General features: G+C 39.4%; 1 protein-coding gene across 2 annotated transcripts in view; it reads right to left on the bottom strand.

Annotated features, from left to right (window-relative positions):
- The window catches only part of TIAM2 (TIAM Rac1 associated GEF 2), an 83,818-nt gene that overhangs the window by 47,684 nt on the left and 12,622 nt on the right, over positions 1-23,512 (bottom strand). The window contains exons 5-12 of one of the 2 annotated variants that reach the window (XM_083348115.1): positions 21,997-22,221; positions 14,625-14,810; positions 12,634-12,780; positions 9,368-9,439; positions 4,506-4,673; positions 3,196-3,300; positions 1,265-1,343; positions 696-788 (exon numbers count right to left, since the gene is read on the bottom strand). In XM_083348115.1, coding sequence (XP_083204241.1) covers positions 696-788; positions 1,265-1,343; positions 3,196-3,300; positions 4,506-4,673; positions 9,368-9,439; positions 12,634-12,780; positions 14,625-14,810; positions 21,997-22,221 — 1,075 coding nt within the window. The remainder of the gene's footprint in view (positions 1-695; positions 789-1,264; positions 1,344-3,195; positions 3,301-4,505; positions 4,674-9,367; positions 9,440-12,633; positions 12,781-14,624; positions 14,811-21,996; positions 22,222-23,512) is intronic. The other variant, XM_083348116.1, reaches the window with a different exon arrangement.

Genomic DNA, 23,512 nt, shown 5'->3' with positions numbered 1-23,512 from the left:
AGCTATCACACTGAGCTTGTCAATCAAGGTCGGCAGTTTGGCGGGTCGAATCCCGAGTGCCGCGTAACAGAGTAAGAACCTGTTACTCGTCCCAGCTTCTGCCAACCTAGCAGTTCGAAAGCACGTAAAAATGCAAGTAGAAAAATAGGGACCACTACGGTGGGAAGGTAACAGCGTTCTGTGCGCCTTTGGCGTCTAGTCATGCCGGCCACATGACCAGGGAGATGTCCTCGGACAAGTGCTGGCTCTTCGACTTTGAAACGGAGATGAGCACCGGCCCCTAGAGTTGGAAACGACTAGCACGCATGTGCGGGGGGAACCTTTACCATTACCTTTTTAATTGAATTTAATGACTGGGTTTTATATTTTAATTGTGTACCCCACCCAGAATCACATGTGAGACAGACTGCCATATAAATTCAATCGATCAATCAATCCAGAGTTCCGCGTAATGCTTTGCTGTCCATCTGTATAACAAACACCGTCCCGTGTTGGTGCTAAGAATCTAAGAAAGTTTTGATAGACCTACCCACCGCCAAAAAAGAAAGACATAAAATGGTTCCTCCTTCCATTCACCCATCCATCCTTCCTTGAATATTTGTATCCTGTCTATAACTTGTACTTTAGGTGGCTTATTTTAGTTTACAGCCATGCGTAGGCATTAGAAAATAATGTAAATGAGAGACAGCACAAACCTTCTCGGTAAGCTATCCCATCAGGAAGAATATCACTTATAAAGATATGTGTGAGATGCTGGTGTTCATCAACTTGCACATTGACTGCAAATCCTGGAGTTAAAAAAAATCAGATTTATAAGCATGTGTCATTACCACCATCTTAAAAAGAGGTACACAGAATTAGTATTCAATACCAATTACATAGTAAGGATATATTTTTATATTATTTAAGATAATGCATCTCATTAACATTGTATACATCTGCAATAACATAAAAGTAAAATAATTACTAATGGCAGAATATCATTGTTTGCAATGTTGTAACATAGTATCTTCAACAGAGGACATCTTTTTTTAGCTTCCAAACCAAATCACTCTTATTATAGTTTCTTTTGGCTCCATTTATCCAAAGGCCCTGGGTACTTCATTCCATCAAAGCCTTTTCTATGAAAGCTAAACAGAACTCTTGACTTCAAAGACACACTATATCCTTGGCTAATAATATAGGGAACAGAAGTACAGGCCTAACCAAGTCAACCAAGCAAGTACTTAAAAGAGTTTCCTCATTCAGCTAACTGCTTACTTACCAAAATCAGCTACATCCTCTTGCTTAGTAAGATGCGCATGGTAGATGCTCAAAGGAAAGATTTCTATTTCATCATATATCTGTAGAAGAGATAATATCATATCTCAAGCTGAACTGAGGATAGATGCACAAGTTCAAAATACACTCAATGAATAAGCCCAACAGTGTCACTGTTAGGATCAGCTCTTCCATTCAGCACCTGCTTTGCAAGGCTGTTTGTGGTTGTGATTAAAGGACAGAACATTGCCAATTATTGTGTCAATTCCATTGGGATTCTGTATCTCATTTGTTAAATTTTATTTCAGTCACTGTCATTGGATTAAAGCGTTTAAAAGTGCCACGTATGTATAAAAATTATGATAGTTAACTTAAAGAATCATTCAAAATATTAAAGGCAACATGATAGAGAATCCATCCATAATGTATATTTGGACAAGAAGCAAAGTTTCACCTCTCTCTGTTATTGCCCAGCTGCAGTTCTAATCCTTTAAGTAATTTTCTCACTGGCTTAATCAAACTTTCAGTATGATGGATGTGCTACTTTAAAAAAATACCCTCAAGTATCAAGTCCATGTGAAGAGGAAGATAGCTTTGTTCTTTTTAGCTGTCCACTCTTGTGTAGACAAATAATATCCTTAAGCTCACTTGACATGTGATGACAACAGATACACAAGTAAGGGTGGCTGCCTTATCTCATCTGTTTTTGGCTCCTAGTGTAACAGAGCAGCAATAAATTAAAAAGGTGTTACAAAGCTGCCAGAAATTAGAATCACCAGCCAGTTTAGCAGACTGTAGTGAATATCAATGAGAATGGTGAGAACTTCTCATCTATAAATGGAGGTATACCTCACCCTAACTTAAAAAAGTTGTAGGGCCTAAAGCTCCAGGCATATGAAAAACCGATCTCCTCCTAAAATAGCTGCAGAATTCTTAAGTTTTAAAGAGGAAAAAAAGAGGAAAAAAATACAAAATACCTGGGGAAATAGCCTATTTAGATTTAGTTTTAATTACGTTCAAATTAAAATGCATTTTATTCTGGTCCCCATCCTGTTTATTTTCTTCCCACAGCCAATTAAAAAAATATTCAGTACAGCCTTTGCAATGCCAAATAAAGACTATGTGTAGTTTTCCAGACGAAAAAGGATGTGCCTAAAAACAACTCGCATCTAATTTCTAGCAACCTGTTCTTTTACACCAAGTTCAACCAGGGCTAAGTTTTACATATCCAGATTGATATGATAATTACATTCCAATCTGCTCAGCCAATATATGTTAGGTTGTTGTTGTTTTTTTTGCTCATTCTCTTCCAGCATAGCGCAACACACTGGAATCTCACCAAGTTGGAGATGGTTATTTCAACCATTCACCTGCAGCCAACATTTATTTTTTATTTTTTATTTTAATTTCATTTATATCCCGCCCTTCTCCGAAGACTCAGGGCGGCTTACAAACTTAGCAGTAGCCTTCATTCTATGTATATGCCTGCTTATTAGGGCTTTCACACACACACACCCCAAGCGGCATTATTACAAAGTCAGCTTATTGCCCCCAACAATCTGGGTCCTCATTTTACCTATCTCGGAAGGATGGAAGGCTGAGTCAACCTTGAAAGACCAGGATTCTAATATTTTTCTCCATGTCAGAGATCAGTTATTTGTGCCTAATTCCATTTTGGCTACAAGAGGACTGCTCCATTAAGAAGTGTTTGGAGCATTTCATTTCTTGGAGTGAGAGATTATACAGTCCCTGACAAGTTATACTCCTTAGATGTCTCTTATTCTAAGGTGGACAGCTCAAAAAAATATTCTACCTGTTCTGTCCATCTACACAACCCTGCAAAGTTTGTCATGTTTTGTGTAAGAACAAAAAATTGTAAGTCCTCAAATAAGGATTCTGATCAAGAAACTGCATGCTTTGATCCTGTGCACTTACCTGGTCTTGAATATATTCATACATTTCGGGGATACACTGTTCAGTATTTTCACCTATAAACCTTCTAACTTGTAAACCATAATGTCTTGGCTCCATCTGCTTAATCTAAAGGATGAAAAAAAACCCTAACATTTAGGAACTATTTATACAAATATTTATCACAGCAGATACAGATATACATCTTCCTTCAGTCTTGAACATGTCACTTTCTAAAATAATAATAGGCACCTTCATAAATAAATCATAGTTTACGTATCAGTGTAATTCTGTTGCTTTTAGTTTCTAATACTATTTCTTATACAGAAAAATCAGCAAGTGGTAAGATAAATCTTGTCCAGTTTATATTGGCAGTTCTTAGCTTCTACCGATTTCACAGACGGCTAATTCTACTCCATAATACAGACCCATGATTGAATGATTGGTATTAAATGACTGATTGATTGAATGTCAAGAGAAACATGTTTTTGCTCTGGTTGGCTCTTCCTACATTTTTATTTTCAACCTCCTCTGGAATTGTGAAACACTTAAGTGTAAACTCTATGATAAACACTGATGCATAGAATATATTTTCATTCTGTACATGAAAGGAGGTTTGCTCTATGGAACTCTTCTGCAAACAGAAAGGATAAAGAGCATTTTTAAAATTCCCACTACCACTTCTCATGCTATTTCAAAGAACAACCTCAAAAAGTCATTATAGTTAACATGCTGGTTAAAGATCAATAGTGCCTTAAGTAAGGTACGTTATACAAATAATTACTGATGTGCTCCTTTTTTTTAAGGCAATTTCCTTTCACAAAACTTTTCCACTTGTCTCTGGGACTCTCATGCCACCTAGTGGTTATCTATGATATCTTACACTTGCCTGTTTTTTCTTTCAAAATAGAAAGCGCAAGTGGTAAAAACTGAGTTTAAAAACCCACTCTGGGTCTTAAAAGCTAGATTATTATCAGGAAAACTATCTCTGGGACACTGGAACAAAGTGAATGCTTTTCTCCCAGGTTTTAGGACAAGGTGGTTGCAATATGTTGCTACAGGCCAGTTTTATCATCTTATTCATTGTTTATTTTATCTGGATTGCATATAGCTAGTTTTGTTGTTGTTTTTTTTTGAGCCACCTAGATTCAATTGGAGCATGATGGTTAATTAATTAGAAGTTTATTTTCTCTACATCAAAACTAGTTAGTTACCAAATACTTTTTGAAGATACTTACATTTTTAATTACTTTTATTTTGCTTACTTACTTCATTGTCCACTTAAGGGAAATAAGTGTAACTACATGATAATATTAAGATATGGAACAAAGTACCTCACATGCCAAAGTCAACACATCATTTATTTTGTGATTTGGCTTTAGGGTTAACATTATTCCTTCGCCATCAGGGTACCGAACCAATGACTGTATATCCCAGATATTTTCTTTTGAAGCATTTTCTGGAGCTGAGTAGTAAACGTTTAGAAATTCATCTACTTTCTGCTGAGAAGGAAAAAAAACATATAGCAAGGGTTTAGCTGTCTAATAAAGTATTAAAAATCACATCAGATCATGTCTTTAGTTTATAGATTCGATAAAAAGGTAATTGAAAATGAGGTATTTGTAGCAAACTTTCCTGTCAATGTTTTTGCATCAATATTTTAAAATGTTTTCAAATCAATAAAAACGAAGACTTTTAATAAGATGGAATGGAATGAAAAAACAACAACATAGCTTTCATTGCTATTCCTACCAAACATCATGTCCCACCTCTGTCCCTTTTTTCTTAAATAATCATTAGCAGATATGACTTTTTTAGAGAATGTTAATTCTGCTGACTGTTAGATTTGAAACATAAAACTTGATTAGGTTAAAGTTTCATTCAGAACGTTCACCAACAGAGGGCAGTATAGCTCAGTTTCACTCATACAGACATGTAGAATACAATGTGTACCCACATGAATTTACATTTCTTTTTAATTCCTTCATATTAAAAACTCAGCAAAAGTCAGCAAAACCTCACTAATGAATGTCTATGGAGAATTTCAGTCATCCAGGTCATGGTTGTCCCAAAGGTGCTTTTTCAAGAGGCAACTGGACTAACTTTATTTTTCCTTGAAGACGTTTCGCTTCTCATCCAAGAATCTTCAATTCAGTTCTGAAGAAGCTTCTTGGATGACAAGTGAAATATCTTCAAGGAAAAGCAAAGAAAGGCCAATTGCTTCTTGAAAAAGCACCTTTGAGTCTTATTAATGAATGCAATTTTTATTTATTTTCTTCGTATTAAAAAATCAGCAACCAATGTCAAACCTTCCACATTTAGACCACAATCATGGTAAGAACACCAGAAAATGTCTCCTCTATATTAAAAGACATAAGAGAAAAGCTACATACAAAAGTAGATCCCAGCAATTTTTCCATCAGAGATCAGCTTCAGACTATGTAACTGTAATTTTTGCTTAAACCTCAACCCATTCATTTTCAGAACATCAAAGATACTTATGTTCAAAGCATTTCAATTAAGCTTTATTATTTTAATTATTATTTTAATATCCAAAAGGTTTTGTTATATTTGAATCTCATTTTTCTTTTAGGAGCAGAAGGCAACAAACTTTCTTAAAGATCCTCTTCCACAGAGGCAATATAGAAAGAAATAATTAACAAAGATCACATTCTAAAAGAATGAAAATGGTAGCTTATTTCCCCTCAGCTAGAAATCTGAAAAATGAAATATAGGAAAAACTGTGCTTATAAAAATAATTTGTCCATATTTGCAATGTAGGCATAAAAAGCAAAGACAGGACACATTTTAATGAAAAACAAAAAAACCAAAATACTGTTTACTCATTGTATTTACACAGTTAACCTATGTCTAATACCGTAGCTTTATACTTTACAAACATGTTTCAATAAAGGAGGATATTTGTAACTCAGGGTTTAAATAAAGGATCCTTGGTGGTCTCGGAGCATGTTGTTTTCTTGAAGACGTTTCATTACCCAAACTAAATATCATCAGTTCTAGTGACTTGACTAGCACTATGGTATTACCTAGTTTGAATAATGAAACGTCTGCAAGAAAACAATCAAGCTCAGAGACCACCAAGGACCTCTCAGAGGCATGTTTGTTCCCATCTTTAAACTGAGTTAATCTTTGCAATACTAAGATATGAAATGCAACAGAAGGTTTGCCTTAAGCCTATTTTCCTTGCCTAACATTCGTAACGTTTTTTTCCCCTTTCGTTCAATTGTGTCTGATTCTCAGAGACTACCTGCAGTTTTCTTGGCAAGGTTTTTCAGAAGAGGTTCTAGGGCTTACAGAAAGTAACTGGCCTAAAATCACCCAGTTTGCTTTGTCCCCAAGGTGAAACTAGAACTCCCCGTTTCTAAGCTGATACCAGGGGTAGGCAACCTTGGCTCTGACTCGTGGACTTCAACTCCCAGAATTCCTGAGCCAGCCATGCTGAGGGGAAAGAGAGAGGTTTCCATGCTGAGCCATGCTGGCTCAGGAATTCTGGAAGTTGAAGTCCACGAGTCATAAAAGAGCCAAGGTTGCCTACCCCTGCACTATACCAAAGTAACTCTCTTTAACAGTCATAAAATATCTGCACAAATAGTTTTAGGTTTGCCAAATTAGAAATGCTTCTTTTTTAAAAAAAAAAATGTGATGGAAATAAAATTCCATACAATTTTTAAAAGAAAAAAAAAGGCTGATCAATTTCAAGATCAATTTATATTTTCCAACTTTAAAACTAAGTGGCTAGATTTCTCCTCTCAGTTTGGTCTGCTCTGTAACTAATATCACAATACTTCATTCATTTATTGCCACAGAGTTCTGACAACACACTGAGTTTTCCAGCAACTTATGCCAAGGCTGTAATGTGCACGACATTTTGCTTGAAAAGCAGCTGGTTTCTTCATAACTTTCCTGTCTTTGTCTCCGTTTTTATGTGAAACACCTCAGAAAACCTGTGTGCTTCAGTAAACCCATCAGAAAATGGCGAGTGGGTTAGCATGCCACAATTAATCATTTCTTTGAGTAAGTGAATGAGGCATTATGAAGCAGTGCAGCAGCTTCTCTAGAAACAGTTATTTAAACCATTTAAGTACTTTTACAGCTGGAATGCCACAGCTTATTCTATGTAGTAGACATAAGACTGGGGCTAATTCATGGAAGCAAGTGCCACAAATTTGGCTTCGCATCATGGCATTCTCACAATTGATGTATTTTCCTACTGTCCTTAGAAGCAAGACCAAGCAAGCAAGCAAGCATGTAACAGCAAAGGTACTTTCAGCGGGGCCACTTTAAATGCACATTTGTGCATCATGCATAAACCAATACCATCATATCTCACAGTACTAGAAGTTCAAATATAGAGGACTTCTATTTACTTTCAAGGACAGATTTTTTTAAAAATACTATATAGTATCAACAGGTAATTTTATTTTTTCAAAGTAGTTTAATAGAACCAAAGCACTGGACACAGAGGTATGTGAAGAATATTTCTAGTCTTAAGGGAGGGGAAGGTCTCTAAGGTAGAGCTTCCTAACCTTTCCAGGTTGCCGGCCCGTACGGAAAGGGAGCAGCAGCGAAATGTGCGTGTGTGTGGCTCCGCACATGCATGCGCAAATGGGGGCACGCAGAAGGGGCACTAACACGTGTGAACATGTGCAAGGAAGTTGTGCACACCTATAGTGTGCGCACTGGCACCCGCGTGGATGCACAAACAACCTGCTAGCGCCCGCATGACGGTAGTGGTGGTGCCAACGTCCCCGTGCATGCACAAATGGGGCTGCTAGTGCCCATGCGGTGGAGCTGTGAGTTGGGAGTGCTTGCCAGCTATTCCCGGCGTCCGGTGGCCAAGAGGCCATGGCTGGGTACTGGGCCGTGGACCATAGGTTAAGAACCCCCGCACTCAAGCCAAGCTTAAAATAAAATGGTGGACCAGATACCAACTTATTACATCAGTAACATGGTACCATCAAGTAACTAGGCACGCTCTTAAAAAGGACCTCATTTAATTTTTTTATGTTTAAATTGATACTTTAAAGCCCCAAATTTCTTACAAGATTTTTGAGATTTTGCAAGAGAATCCAGGAAATCATAGAAGAAAAAGTTGTCAACTACTGGTTTATGATATCATTGAAGCATTTACTTACTAAGTTTTCAAGCAACAATATTTGCTTTGATCTGAAAGGTCAGTCGGGCTCCTTTTTTCCCAAAGCTACCCATCTGCCCTCTTACTTTCCCAAGGCTTCACTACTCTAAAGACTGGGAGTCCAAGTGCTCCAAACCAGCCCTTCTTTGGAACTGTAATGGAAAATGAGATCGGTGGGAGGAGTCAGTATCCACTGATTTAAATGCTTCTAGTACAACGAAGTGGCTCGTGAAAAGAAGTTATAGTTGTTTGGGGAAGCTCTGGTGTCACCCACTATCATCCAAACTTTAGGAGTTGGCCAAGAAAATAAATCCACAGAATATATTATCTTCTCTATTTTCTGGTTTACAAGCCCAAGGGCTTGACATTAGGATCTTTTAGACAGCTATGACTTTAAATAAAAATGAACAAGACATGTTTCATGTTTGTGGTCTATGAAAGTTGCATACTATAATTATATTAGAAAATAAAAGGATTATACTATATATGAACAAAAGTATACAACCTACAACTACTGCCCAGTAATTTGGGATATATGATTCATTAACTGTATTAAATGAATCACATGTTTTACTGATTGAATGTAGCTGGCCGATATTCAATCCACGGAGATTTTTTTTTTTAAAAAATTGAATACTCCTATCCCAGCATAGGGATCTCATTTCTGTAAATGAAAAACATAGAACATAGAATAACAGAGTTGGGAGGGATCTTGGAGTTCTCTTAGTCCAACCCTTCTACTCGAGCAGGAGATCCCAGGCCATTTCAGACAAGTGGCTGTCCATAATTGTTGAGCATTGTTAATGGGACAAATTAGTGTGACAATACTGTGAGTGGCAAGATATGCAATAATTTATTTAAGAGCGTGCTATAGAAGCTTGTATAGAAAAGATAAAGTATTTCCCGCCCCCACCCCCACTTACGACTCAAAGCAAGTAAGGAAGCCCATCCAACCTGCTTGTTTGTCATATATTTATAACATCTGCAAACACATTAAGCAAGTGGAAGTTAAATTAAATTTGTTGCATTTTATTATATTACCTCAGCAGAATTACTGCAATACTGAGGTAGCTGTGTTCCAGGAATTCCATGCCCTCCAGTTGAGTCAAAAATCTAATTAAAGAAAACATAAATTAACATAATGCAAACATTACATAGCATTGCTGTTTCACTTGCAAAAAAGGCAATAAACCCCCAAATAATGTAAAAGTACACGTTGGTTCACCCCAAAGTATCTACCTGCTACTTAGCAATGGGTACTGGCTGTTTCATGAAGAGGTAGTCGTAGATCTGAATTTGGCACAGAGACAACTGGAATAGCAACCTGTATGCTTAAGTGGAGGCGGTGAGGGGGGTGAGGTAAATGTGTGGTAGGAGTCCCTTGAATAAGACTCCTCCTGAACTGGATTTCAAACATTATGCTTTATTTGCATGGGTGAAAAGGTGAATTTAAAAATATAGATAGTCCTCATTTAGCAACCACATTTGGGACACGAAGCAAAGTGGTCACTAAGTGAAATTGTGACTGTGCTTACAATCTTACTTCAGCATCCCTTTGCTTTATAGGTATGTGAAGGTTGTAGGTGCCAGCATTAGTGATAGTTACCTTTTCATCACCATAATTGCCAATGGTCACTGTCCAAGGAATTCACTAAGCGAGGCATATCTGTACATTATGACGACCAAGATTTAAATGTATGTCATTTCTTTGTTTAATTAAAAATAAGGACATCAAAGATAATGTGAATAATAGTATTCCAAATGGTCTTAAAACAATGAAAAAACAGGCTATTTCTGTGAAATGAGAATATAAGAATTAGTTCTTCTGTTTTAATCTAGTAAATTACAAAAAGGATAAGCCCATTTTTGATTGCCATTAAAGTATTAATTCAGTAACTGAAAATTTTTGGTTATCGGTTAGACATAAGCTTAATTGATTATGCTAATACCCAAAGAAGTTATTCTTCAATATTTAACTTCAATATTTTTACTGTGGTGTCCTTAATGCTTTTAGAGCTTGCTTGTTTGCTAGCAAATATTTCATTATCTGATTTAATATTTCATTATCTGATTTTTGTTTTCTGTTTATATGCAATATGTTGGTGAAGGTTTCTTTTCTTTCAACTCCAAATAACTGTGTGTGTGTGTGTGTGTGTGTGTGTGTGTGTGTGTGTTGTGTATACACATACACACATACACACACATAGACATTTGGAGTTGAAAACAATTTGATAGTACATAGATTTTCTCAATGACAATCTATAATTAACTTGGTGTTTCAGTTCTTTCAATAAGGCACTCCATGCCACTGTAACTGAGTCCATGTATCTTGTTGCTGATCATCCTCTTCTTGTCCTTTCCTTCAACCTTTTCCCAGTATCAGAACCTTCCCTAGAGAGCTAAATCTTTGCAAAATGTGTCTGAAGTTTCATAATTTTGAGGCTGGTCATTTGTCCCTAGAATGAAAACTCTTGGTTGATTTGTTTGATGATCCATTTGTTTGTTTCTTTGGCTCACGAGTCTTTTCCAGCAGCAAAGTTCAAAAGCGTCATTATTCTTCCTATCCTGTTCTTGAAAAGTCCACTTCAAGAAGATGTAGTTCCATTTTCAAGATAATTCAATGCTGGCAGCTTTTTTTGCATGACTAACATTTAGTGGCACCCATGTAAGATTTCCAGGCTGTAACCACATTTGGAAATAGTTAAGCTCAAAATTCTGTATTCTACCTTCTCTGATTTTGGGAATTTGAATGGGAGGAAGCCTATTATTGGTACTAATCAAGATTTGTCACAATTCTGGTAAACGCTGAGAGCTAAGTTCATATGAAGTATATTTCCACTAAATGATTATTCCACAAAAAAATATGATCTACTGATAACAGACCACTGCATTTCCTTTTCTCATGTTCTTCAAGAACTACGTTTTTGATAAGGAACATGTGAGAGGCAACCAAAGATGATAGAGTTGTTATTTCCTGATAAATTTCTGACAGCACTTTAGTATCTTTCTAAATATCTTAAGATATAGACCTGGGCTTAGGGCTTCTAACTGATTCATGTACTTGTGACTTTTTAAATAACTATCATGCAAACCACCCAGGTCTCACAATATTTTTGGCCACTCTTATCCTTTTCAGTTATGCAATTGGTTACTACAATATGTCCTCTATCTTGGATGGCTACAATATGTTTATATCTTGACTGAAAACACACTAATCAATTTTGATGTGTTTGATTCGCCAAGAAGTTTACTGTTATGGTATTTTTTCCCCAGTTGGATTTTTTCATGACACGATGCATGTAGCTACACTTATTTATATTTGCTACATTTTCCCTATATTCTTCCTTTTTAAATTGCCTATGAAATCACTTAATATAATAAATATTCTTAAAGGTAAAGGTTCCCCCGCACATGCGTGCTAGTCGTTTCCAACTCTAGGGGGCGGTGCTCATCTCCGTTTCAAAGCCGAAGAGCCAGTGCTTGTCCGAGGACGTCTCCGTGGTCATGTGGCCGGCATGACTAGACGCCAAAGGCGCACGGAATGTTGTTACCTTCCCACCGTAGTGGTCCCTATTTTTCTACTTGCATTTTTACATGCTTTTGAACTGCTAGGTTGGCAGAAGCTGGGACAAGTGCTCACTTTGTTACGCGGCACTCAGGATTCGACCCACCAAACTGCCAACCTTCTGATCGACAAGCCACCCTATATATATCTGATATCACAAATAAACTTAATGGGGAAACTGGCACTGACGCTTATAAATGTTGTATCCTGTCACTGGGCTTGCACGCTGTACTATGCTTTAGTTTAATGTAGTTTACACTGTCACACAAACAGATCAATACATTAACCAAACATGGTTTGTTTTAAACCCCAGATTTAAAATTGGCCCTGCCTCTTCAGCAATTTCCCTCAGTAATATCACCAACAACTTTCTAGCTGGTCAATAGAATGAGTTGCTGTCCCCGGGGACTGGCAATTTTTTCTATTTTCTCCAAGCAATCCAACGCAAATGGTAGTAAATATAAAAGGGAAGAAACTCCAAGAACAGACTTGGCAAATCAATATTGCTCATCTGCAATACTGGTTCTGACTTGGTCAAAAGATCATAGTCTATAAAACACTGGCTTTGCATAATGTGCAATTGTAAATCTATTGATTTTCTGCATGGTTCTATTTGAGAAGGTTCAGTACACCATAAAATTTAAGTTATGTAGTCTTTGTGTCACCGGCAGAGCATCAACAGACTTTGGAATGATTGCTAATACTTCTAAATGTTCAACGATAGGAATCAAGTGAGAACTACCTGGGTTATAGAAGGTCTCTTCTCCTTTGCCTTTCTCGCAAGGGTATCCAGTCCTTTCAGGGAGGAGAAGAAACCCTTCTTGCTCCACACTCTCTGTGACAGAGACCATTTTCTCTTTCTGAGAGCTGCCTCGTCCCTGGAGCAGATCTAATTTGGGGGAAAGGGGAGAACAGGAATGGCAAGGAATAGAAGGGAAAGTCATATGCAAGCACTGAACTGTGGATTTCTTCATCTCTCTTCTCGGAAAACAAGACAGTAATCAAAATGAGTCACATGAAGTACGAGATAAAAGATAAGTCCCAAAATGACTTTATCTTCACTGTTGCGATGGCCTCGATTATAACACTTGCTTTTAGGTAAAGGTAAAGGTTCCCCCGCACATGCGTGCTAGTCGTTTCATCTCATCTCATCTCCGTTTCAAAGCCGAAGAGCCAGCGCTTGTCTGAGGACGTCTCCGTGGTCATGTGGCCGGCATGACTAGACGCCAAAGGCGCACGGAACGCTGTTACCTTCCCACCGTAGTGGTCCCTATTTTTCTACTTGCATTTTTACGTGCTTTCGAACTGCTAGGTTGGCAGAAGCTGGGATGAGTAACAGGCGCTCACGCTGTTACGCGGCACTCGGGATTCGACCCGCCAAACTGCCAACCTTCTGATCGACAAGCTCAGCGTCCTAACCCACTGAGCCACCGCATCCCTTACACTTGCCTTTACTGGAGCAGATAATGAGAAAAGAAATAATAGAAGGAATGCAAGTTCTTGAGAGACGGCAGTTCTGCTGTCTTTTAGAATAAATATGGCAACTGAGTTTCCCAAAAGCTCTTCTCTTAGCATGGGAGAGAATTTCATCAGCATGAGAGTTATATATCTCTGTCCCAGGCCAGCCAATGGTAGTTCTCTGTGTTACCCCAGTCTGGAGGCTATGGTGGGAGAGGGGATGATTGCATAGCCAAAAAACAGGCTCTGATTCAACCTTGAGAAGACAACTCTGACCTGCATACCCCCCCAAACCAGATTCCAGTTCTATAGGTTTTCCACCCATAGCTGTATGCGGAGATTGCTCTGGGTGCAATTTGGATGTCTTCCTGGTCTCAGGGCTCCTGCCTGAATAGGTCACAGCCAAGAGGGTCCTTGTACAGCAATATATTGTGCTCTTTACTGGTTGTACAGCAATATATTCTGCTCATAATCACTCATGCTCTAGACGCTTCTCAGCCCTATTTCTGCAATGCACCCCTAAATGGGACTGAATTCAAACCCCACCCAGAAGCAGAAGCTAGTTCAGAAGGTAGGAACGTGGGCAGTAACAGCTGTGCTTCAGTCTGCCTTTGTAATATTACAATATTTTATAAGCTGCATTTGCTCCCAGTAGACTTCCAGATAAAATTCACTTATATAGCCCTATATGACACAGGACCATATTTTACTTGCAAGATTGCCTTTCCCTGGCTAGTTTTGGCCACTCTCTAGGTCCGTGGTGGCGAACCTATGGCACGGGTGCCACAGGCAGAACGCAGAGCCGTCTCTGTGGGCATGCACGCTGTCGCCCCAGTCCTAGACCCTCAGATGGGTTTTATAAAACCTTTTCGCTTTAGGCCTCCGCTGCCACGTGCAAAAAAAAAAAAGGTTCAATCAATCAATCAATCAATCCATTTAAACTTCTTGCGTGAAAAAAAAGATCTTGCAAAGTTGGAATTGATTGATTGAACTTTTTAGTCCCACCCAGTCTCCTGTTACCACTGCAGCCTCACCCACCTAATGGGCCACGCCCAGCCAATTGGCCACACCCAGCCAATGGGCCACACCCACCCGGCACCCGATGATACATAAGTGAGTTTTGGGTTGCAGTTTGGGCACTCTGTCTCTAAAAGGTTTGCCATCACTGCTCTAGGTCATACAGGGTTGGCAAGGGCCCCAGTCCCCTTTCTGAAGTAATGCCACCAAATGGGACCGAAAAGATATGACTTCTCTATTACTCTCCTTCCATCTTACCAGGGCGTGAAATGATGAGACTGAGAAGATGCCAAGTCTCCCAAGGGCCATTTTCGAAGGACGACTGGCAGCAGCCAGAAGACTCTTCGGATTTGGAAGTTCTCCACCTTGCAGACTGGCTAAGTAACAGCGCATTTTGAAAAGGTCCATGTTAAATTTTTCCAGATTCTGCTCCCATTGCTGAATCTGTTTAGGAACATATATGAAGTATTAGAGGACAATTGTGGAAATGAAATAACTCTGCATCTTGGTCCCAAGTTATTTACATCTGGAACAACATAAAAGTTTATTAGTTTATCCTTTTCAAAACACATTCAGTCAAATTGTGTTCCAAATACTTATGAAAACTGAAGCTGTGTCAAAAGAAACCTGGAACTGCAAGAGGAAAATATATAGAAATGCAACAGCCCTACTGCTCCTCCAGTTTGTCTTCCCCAGTCTCTGCCTTTAAAGGGTGGATTCAAGACAATTATAAAAATTACTATTGGGAGGGGGGAGGGGGAGGAGGTAATGCCTCTATTACCTTTTTGGTACAGAGGTGGCAACTAGCTGTTTTTAATACTCACTCTGAAGAATATTTACTATTCTCAGCTAAAAGGCCAGCTAAACCAGCTAGTCCTTTTAAAACTCAGAAAATATAAAGCTACAACTGATAGATTTCTTGTATCAGAGTTATAAACTGAGATTAGTTCCTTAGATTTTCACTAAGTAAGAGAGTTTCAGGACTTTTCTTGAAATCTTTCTTATATACTTTTATGACATTCGTGACCTTTGTTCTGATGTGCAACCAAATACTGTATGCAGATAACCTTCAATTTGTTAGAAAACTGGACCATAATTGCAGCCTTGGCCTGTTCTTTCACACGTTAGAGTGCAATTGAGTTATGATCACACAGACCAGAATGTGAGAAGACTTCCCTATACTACTTAGGGCCCTACTACAGTGGTAGCTCAGATTTGCTTGTATTCAACCAAATGCAACTTTGGCTTCCCTTTAGATCTCCAGCTTAACATGAAATAGTGAGCAAAGTAGTAATCCACTAGGCTCACCACATGCTCTGTCTAGTTGAGCCTCTGCATTTTCATCTGAACATATTAAAAGGCTGTACAGGTAATCCTCAACTTAACAACAGTTTGTTTAGTGAATGTTCAAAGTTACAACAGCACTAAAAACTGTGACTTATGACCGTTTTTCAGAATCACAACCTTTGTAGCATCCCCAGAATCATGTGATCAAAAATCAGATGCTTGGCAACTGGCTCATATCCCCTTTTACAACCTCCTGACCAGCAAAGTCAATGGGGAAGCTGATTTACTTAACAACCAGGTTACTAACTTATCAACTGCAGTCATTCACTTAACAACCATAGCAAGAAAAGTCATTAAATGAGGCAAAACTCACTTAACAAATGTCTCACTTAACGACAGAAATTTTTGGCTCAATTGTGCTCGTAAGTTGAGGACTACCTTTACTTCATCAGGTTCTTTATCTTCATCTTTCTAATTTATTTTTCCTGTCTTTATCTCTCCTAGAACTGAGATCAATGTTACAATGTGAGACACACAAAATCAAGGGAAGGGAGTAGAAAGAGATCCTAGAACATAGGAAAAGTCAACGATAAGTAAAATCCTAGAGATTTTTTATTTCCAATAAGTAATTGTACCCCAGAATCATGTTTGTACTAATTTTAATAATGTTTACCATTACAAAGGTAAAAAAATACATATAAACTAAGAAAAATGTAACAAACTAAAAAAGAGACAATAATTAAAAGAAAATAAAAATGTTATATGTATGTATGTATGTATGTATGTATGCATGTATTCATGTATGTATAAATAAATAAATTATTTCCCCTTCATCATGACAGATACAAATAATTGGAGCAACTTATCATCTTCTCTAATACAGGTAGTTCTTGACTTACAACCACAATTGGGACTGGGATTGCTGTTGCAGTCATTGCGGTCGTAAAGCAAGACACCACATAATGGCATATTGCAGAGTGACAAGCAACTCAGGAACTGCATCTGGAGCTGTCTGCCATACCCGGGGGAAGCCTCACCCACCCCAGCCTGCCCAATCAAACATTTGTTTGCCCAGTTGCCTTCTCTCCTAATTCCCTGCACCCATTTTTGTGCCCAGCTGCCGTGGCCAAAGCAGAAGTGCCTTGCTGCCTCTGCCATCTCCTTTTCAGACCAGAGGCCAACAGGCTACCCTTATCCCAATGAAATAATGTGAAGCCACGGTGTCCATGAAGCCCCAGCAACCTCCAGTAAGCATTTGTTCACCCAGCTGTCTTCTTTCACCTTTGAGGCCCAGCCACCATGGCAGAGGGAGAAGCAGCTCATTGCCTTTGCTATCACCTTTTTGAACCAGTTTCTCCAGTTAACTTTTCCTACATGGGGCTCCCTGAGCCCTTGGAATGCTGTGCTACCTTGGGGAAGCCTTCAGAAAGACAGCAGAGCTTTATAAAGACAACAGTTTTTTCTGAAGACTGCACTTTCTTCAGGAAGCCTTTGTAAAGTTGCACTGTCTTCAGAAAACTGTGCTGTTTAAGTATCTCTGGACTTCAGCATGAAACTATTGACACAAGAAGCGTTTACTAGATTCCTCTAAAATTGCCCTCTGTTTAGATTTTTCTCCCATTTAAAACTGAATTCCTTTTTGAAGTGATCTTCATTTCAGGATCATGCAGGAAAGATTTTGGTCATAGCGTTGCAATCTACCCATTCACTAACATTCGAATCATAGAAGTATGTAGCACAAGCATTCCGTATAACCTCACAATTATATATACAACTAAGTCCAAGAGAGAAAATAATAGGTTCTAGAATGTTACAAATACTTCATAACCAAGCCAATGAATATTTATAGGAGATATATTTGATAACAAGCAGAAATGGAATTTTAAAGAAACTATAAAGTGTCTTCAGTTGGAAAAATCTCTTGTGTAACTGCTTTGAAAAAACACTTTTTTTCTTTTGTGAATTTCACATTAAAAAAGAGAGAGATGTATGAGGGAAAGAAATCACAGGCAGTATTCAAAGATCATACCATTAACATTTAGCATTTATTATGGGGGAATTGGTGAATATTTATTATGTTAACCCACATCTATACAAAAAAGCAACAAAAATTCTGACTGTTATTGCTCTGGGGTCATCTCCATTATATCCCATACATCCTTCAGCTTCTCAGCCAAAAATGAAGTTATTTACTCTGCTATGGATACTGATTCAGAAATAAGACTCAATGAGGTTTACTCCCTAGTAAGCAAGTTTTTATTTATTTATTTATTTTTTATTTATTTTAATTCCATTTATATCCCGCCCTTCTCGGAAGACTCAGGGCGGCTTAAAAGCTTAGCAGTAGCCTTCATTCTATGTATATGCCTGCTTATTAGGGCTTTCACACACACCCCAAGTGGCATTATTACAAAGTCAGCTTAATTGCCCCCAACAATCTGGGTCCTCATTTTACCTACCTCGGAAGGATGGAAGGCTGAGTCAACCTTGAGCCTGGTGGGATGCGAACCTGCACTAATTGCAGGCAGCTGGTGTTACTTAAGGAGGCATTAGCCCACTGCTCCACCAAGGCTCTTTTTTTTTTTTAGACTGCAGCCCCAGACCTTATTGCAATATTTTCTTATATCCAAAACTAATGTTAAATAATGAGAGTGTATATTCTATCTAGATCACCAAAATTACAAAAACACCAAGAATGTTCTTGCCAACATGCCACTGGCTCCTTTAAAGCCTCCTTGTTTTTAGGTGAGCATGAAAGCAGCAGCAAGGCAAGCAAGGGAAGGTTGAACACCCCATAAGATTTCAGAAATGAAGTAGGTAAATTGGACGACACCAAATTTGGTGCAATGTTTAAAGATACTAGGCTGGAAACTAGAAGACTGAATTCTAACCCTATGTCAGCACCAATCCAGCTAGGCAACCTTTGGCCAATCATTATTTCTCTGCCCTAGGCAAGGGCTGAAAATGCTGCCAAGAATGCTGCAGGGATGTGAGGGCCAAGGTTTATTTTAAGGTGCAAGGGCACACCCAGAACTACATACACAAGAAGACTCTGATGCAGAAGCATCTGGATTCAGGCAATTTAAGCAGAACTTCCTTCTGGAAGTCAAGAAAAATTTGCCCCAGTGACTTGGAGACTCAGAAAGCAGTTCAGTTTCTCATCACAATTGGCAAATTGCACAGTGAAATTAAAAACCCTTTGCTTAACCAAGGGCCATTATACAGTATCTAAGTTTATACATATTGTCTCTTTATGCAGGAGCTCTGGTCCCAATTTATAATGGCAGCTGGTTAAGCCGGTAAAACATTTTTGATTTCACTGTGCAATTTGCCAATTGTGATTAGAAACTGAACTGCTTTCTGAGTCTCCAAGTCACTGGGGCAGATTTTTCTTGACTTCCAGAAGGAAATTCTGCTTAAATTGCCTGAATCCAGATGCTTCTACATCAGGATCTTCTTGTGCAGAGTTCCCCAACCTTTTGGTTGGTGGACCAGAGAGGAGAAAGAGAGGATGGTTTTGTGGGAGGAGCAGGCTTGCGCCTGTGCGTGTGCATGAACACCTGTTGCTTGTGCGAGTGAGGCTGAGAGCACCCGTGACGCTTGCACGAGTGGGGCTGTGAGCTCCCAAGATGGTTGTGCGAGGTTCAGAGTGCTCACGCGAGTGGGACCGCAAGCTGATGCTCACATGAGTGAGGCCCCAAGCGCCCGCAATGCTCATTAGTGGGGCTTCAAGCACCTGCAACCCACACGACTGGGGCTGTGCGTGCACACACACCAGCCAGCTACTCACGCGGCCCTGTTGTGAATAGGCCACTGCCCAGTAATGGGCCACGGCCCACAGGTTCGAGGCCCTGTTCTTGTGCCCATGCCTGTGGGCGTGCCCGTGCACTTTAAAATCAGTCTTGGCCCTGACACTGCTTGAAAATATATATACTCAAAATGAGAGTATAAAATAATGACCCAATAAGCTTTTCTAACTGAGCCATAATTAATAAAAAAGAGTGAATGTGAGAATATGCTCATGTAAATCTAAGGACTGAAATGGTATGTTTTACTTCTTCCTGAAAAGCATACTAAAGTATTTCAAAATGGGGGAAAATATTTTAGCCTAAAGGATTTCAAAATAAATCAGCAGCATTCCTGAGTGTCAGCTCTCACCCGCTGTCGAATTTTAATGCATAATTAAACTATAGAACGTCTGCCAACTTGAATGGTTTAAAAGAAACTTAGGCAAACGTAATAACACTATTAAGAGCTTTAATCTGACATCAAAGATATTAAGCTCCTTAATACCTGTTGCTGGGAAACCCAAGTATAACAATCTGGTTGTGAGGCATCCATTAAGCTTACTGATATTGGCAAAACAAGACAGTTGGATTAGATAACAATTATTTTTATGTTTACTGTATGATACAATACGTGTGGCATTTGTATTTAAATTTAGCCTAAGGTGATTTGCTGTCTCTTCTATTAAACTCTCAATAGTTTTAAGGGTCCTCTAGAAATTGTCTTCAGTACACTTGGGATGAGAGACCCTGTTTTACAGTAGTACCGTTTCTTTCTGAGTCAGCCATTCCAATTACTGTGAGTGGGAGAAAACAGATTGAACCCTTAGACGTCCCAATGTGAGGTATCTCAGAACCTGGCCCTTCCCACCACTTTCTTTATTATCTATCCACTCTGGAAAGTTGGTTCACTCCACATCAAACAGGAGCTTCACGAAAATCTTGGCTGGATGCTTGGAAACTGTGAGGGTTAAAATAGGCTTGCAGTGATTCACGGTATAATGGTGTGGCTCTTTTGCAGAAGCCTTCTTGGTTCATCTTTAGCTCTGGGTGAGACAGCGCTACATCCGAAGGTCAGATGAGCAACCTGGGATTCTCCTGCCAGGTACAATTAATGTTACTCAGCCTCTAGCTGATATGCTAGTTGAAGCCTTTCCTGAACCAAGAAGTTTTAGGAAGTGGAGCTCCTATCTTGATCATCTCACATTTGGATTACCACAATTTCCTTTACATGAGGCTGCCCTTAAAGAGAACTGGGAAGCTGCAATGACATAAAATGCAACTGGATGCCTGCTGACTGGTGCGAACCAATACAGTAGAATAACACAAATATTGTAGGAACTGTATTGGGTTACCACCAAGCAGTGGCGTAGCGTGGGGGGTGCAGGGGGGGCCAGCCGCACCGGGCGCAACATCTGGGGGGGGCGCGCTCGCACTGAGCTGCTCAGGGAGCCCCAAGGGCTGCACAGAGTTGGCTTGGCTCCGCTCTCAAGCTGCTCTTTCTTGCAAAGCGAAACGAGTCCGGCAGGTGAGAGAGGCGGCCACATAAACTGAATAAAATAAATAGAAGCGCCCAACTCTCCGCCCAGGCTCAGGCCAACCGCAAGCGCCCCGCAGGCGCCCCGGCAGGCTTGGCTGAGCGAAGATGGACCTGCCGGCCGGCCGGCCTAGCTTCATGCACATGCGTGGCTTTATTTAGCGGGGCTCACGTGCGAGCTTGAATGCAGCGGCTCTTGCAGGTCGGAGCCCCGCCCAGCCGCCCTCGAGAGGGACCCGGAAGCATCCCGCATGCGCGCGACTCTTCTTGGAAAGTCTACGCTGCTGCGGGGCGTGTCTTTTCGGCGGTGCCGTGACGTCACCGCCCGCCCGCCCCTCTATTTCCACTTCCGGTTGCCTTGCCCCGGGTGCTGACAACCCACGCTACGCCACTGCCACCAAGACTCCAACCTCAATTCAATTGCTAGCTATTTCCTATAAAGAGCTTTAGTAACTTCAGGAATATCTGTTCCAGGTAAAATATGTACCTCATCTGTAAAGATCAAGATAACATGTTGGGGACCCTCCAGAAAGTTAGAGTAGTCCAGAAACAGCCCTTCTCAATCCTATCTCCCTTGCTTGGAAACAGCTTGCTCCCGAGGTTAAAATGCCCCCTTCCCAATTATGATTTAGGAAAGCAATGAAGACAGAACTTTTTCAGAAGCCCTTTGGAGCAGAGGGTGTAATATGTCTGGTGGCAATAGTTCAGATAGCAGCAGGATTTTGTGTTGATTCTTCCAATTTACACAGGAGAATGTGAATATCTTCATGTATCACTTTCAGAAATCTACAGAAATAACTACTTCCATATGTGCAAGTAGTGGATGCCAAGAACAGTTACCCATGATAGCTTCCTTAAACATATATGTTCAGTCAATTCTACTGCAACAGTGATTTCCTAATCTGCAACATACTGTCTTCAAAATGCTTGCTTTCTAGCCTAAAAATATTAACAAATGGCTTACTTAAAGAAGCCACATTTTGCAATGGTAATGTGTGGAGGTTAATCAACATCAGAGTACCTGGTTTTCAATTGCTTTCCTGTTTTTAGGATCACTAACAATCAAGAGTTGGAGCTCAGCCATCTTTTTCATCTTGCTGTCCATGTCAATCTTCTGGTTGAGGGCTTTAGTTTGATTTTTCAGCAATCTGACTGTATCTTCCTTCCCAAGTTTTTTTGCAAAGAGAGAAGCGGAAGCAGAATGTATTGCGGTAACCCAGTTTTCCAGGTCAGTCTGGCTTGTAGCCTAAAAAAAAGGGTTAAAAAAAATTAAACAGAATGCTAAAATGCAACTTGCCAAGTTTCACAACCAATGGACAACAGTATGAGATCAATTCCGTGATGACAGCATGCAATTTTCCCCTTGAAACAATGAAAGGCTTCTTCTATACTAATTCTGCCTTGGAAAAACTGGCAACTGTCATTACTAATAATTCTTAGGCTTTATCTAAAAAGGAAGAACTCTGTATAAAAGGTTGAATTCATCACAGGATGCTTGACTGCAAGGATGGCAATTACATAACCTACCATTAGCTTAATTTTAAAAAATACAGTTGAATGGAAATTGTACTGAAAATAATTGCAAATGAAGAAGCAGGAAGACAACTTCTGTGACTGTCCAATAGCAGTTTATGCCACCTCCTAAATTCTCTGTAATGTGTTAAAAGCCTAAAATGCTTTTTGTGTAGGAAAATGCAGGGGCTGCATAGGGTTGATTGTAAAGAAGAGTGCAGTCATTACAACATTAGAAACATTGCAATTCAGTCAACCTGTTTTCTTCCCATCATTGTGCTTGCCTTACACTAACTTAGTTAACTTCCTATTGGTTTTAACTTATTTCTTTTAACTCTGAGGTAGCCTTCATTTGGCACTTCCAGCAGCTTATCTGTGGAACAAAGAAAACTAAAGTATCTATATCAGAAGACGTGTTCTCTTGCCAATTACAAGAAGGGCAGATTTAATTCAATACAACAATGCTACTTTATGTACTCTTATTTTCAGGCAATGCATTTTTGACTGATAAAAGTAGGATTAAATGAAAATATTAGGCCAATATAGTAAAAAAATACTATAATACTATAACAATTTTCCTACAGAAGATGTAAAAAATTTTTTCTACTGCATTCAAAAGCAAGATTTCCACCAACTTTTATGCCTATTACAAATTAATTATTTTAATTGCTCTTAACTTTTGTAATTTGTATTGTTATTTTAAATACCTTGTGAACCGCCCTGAGTCCTACGGGAGAAGGGCGGTATATAAGTCCAATAAACAAACAAATTCTGCTATTGCAGAATCTCAATTTTCTGAAAAAACCATTATGTTCTATCTCAAAATATGCTCATCAAACCAGGTGTGGAAAGCCAGCCCCCCAGAGAAGGAAATATTAAAAGGGCAGGAAAATATATCTCCTCAAAGGATCTTGAAGAGGCAGGAAAGCATGCCCAGTTTTCTTAATAGCCCCAGGTCTCCTTCCCCCAAGCAGGGACCAGCTCTATAGAGATGCAGATGTAAATCCAGGGAGCTGGGAGATTAA

The sequence above is a fragment of the Vipera ursinii genome (genome assembly GCF_947247035.1).
Source record: "Vipera ursinii genome assembly, chromosome: 1".
Lineage (NCBI taxonomy): Eukaryota > Metazoa > Chordata > Lepidosauria > Squamata > Viperidae > Vipera > Vipera ursinii.
The sequence above is the reverse complement of the archived record's forward strand: the minus strand, read 5'-3'. Positions and strand labels throughout refer to the sequence as shown.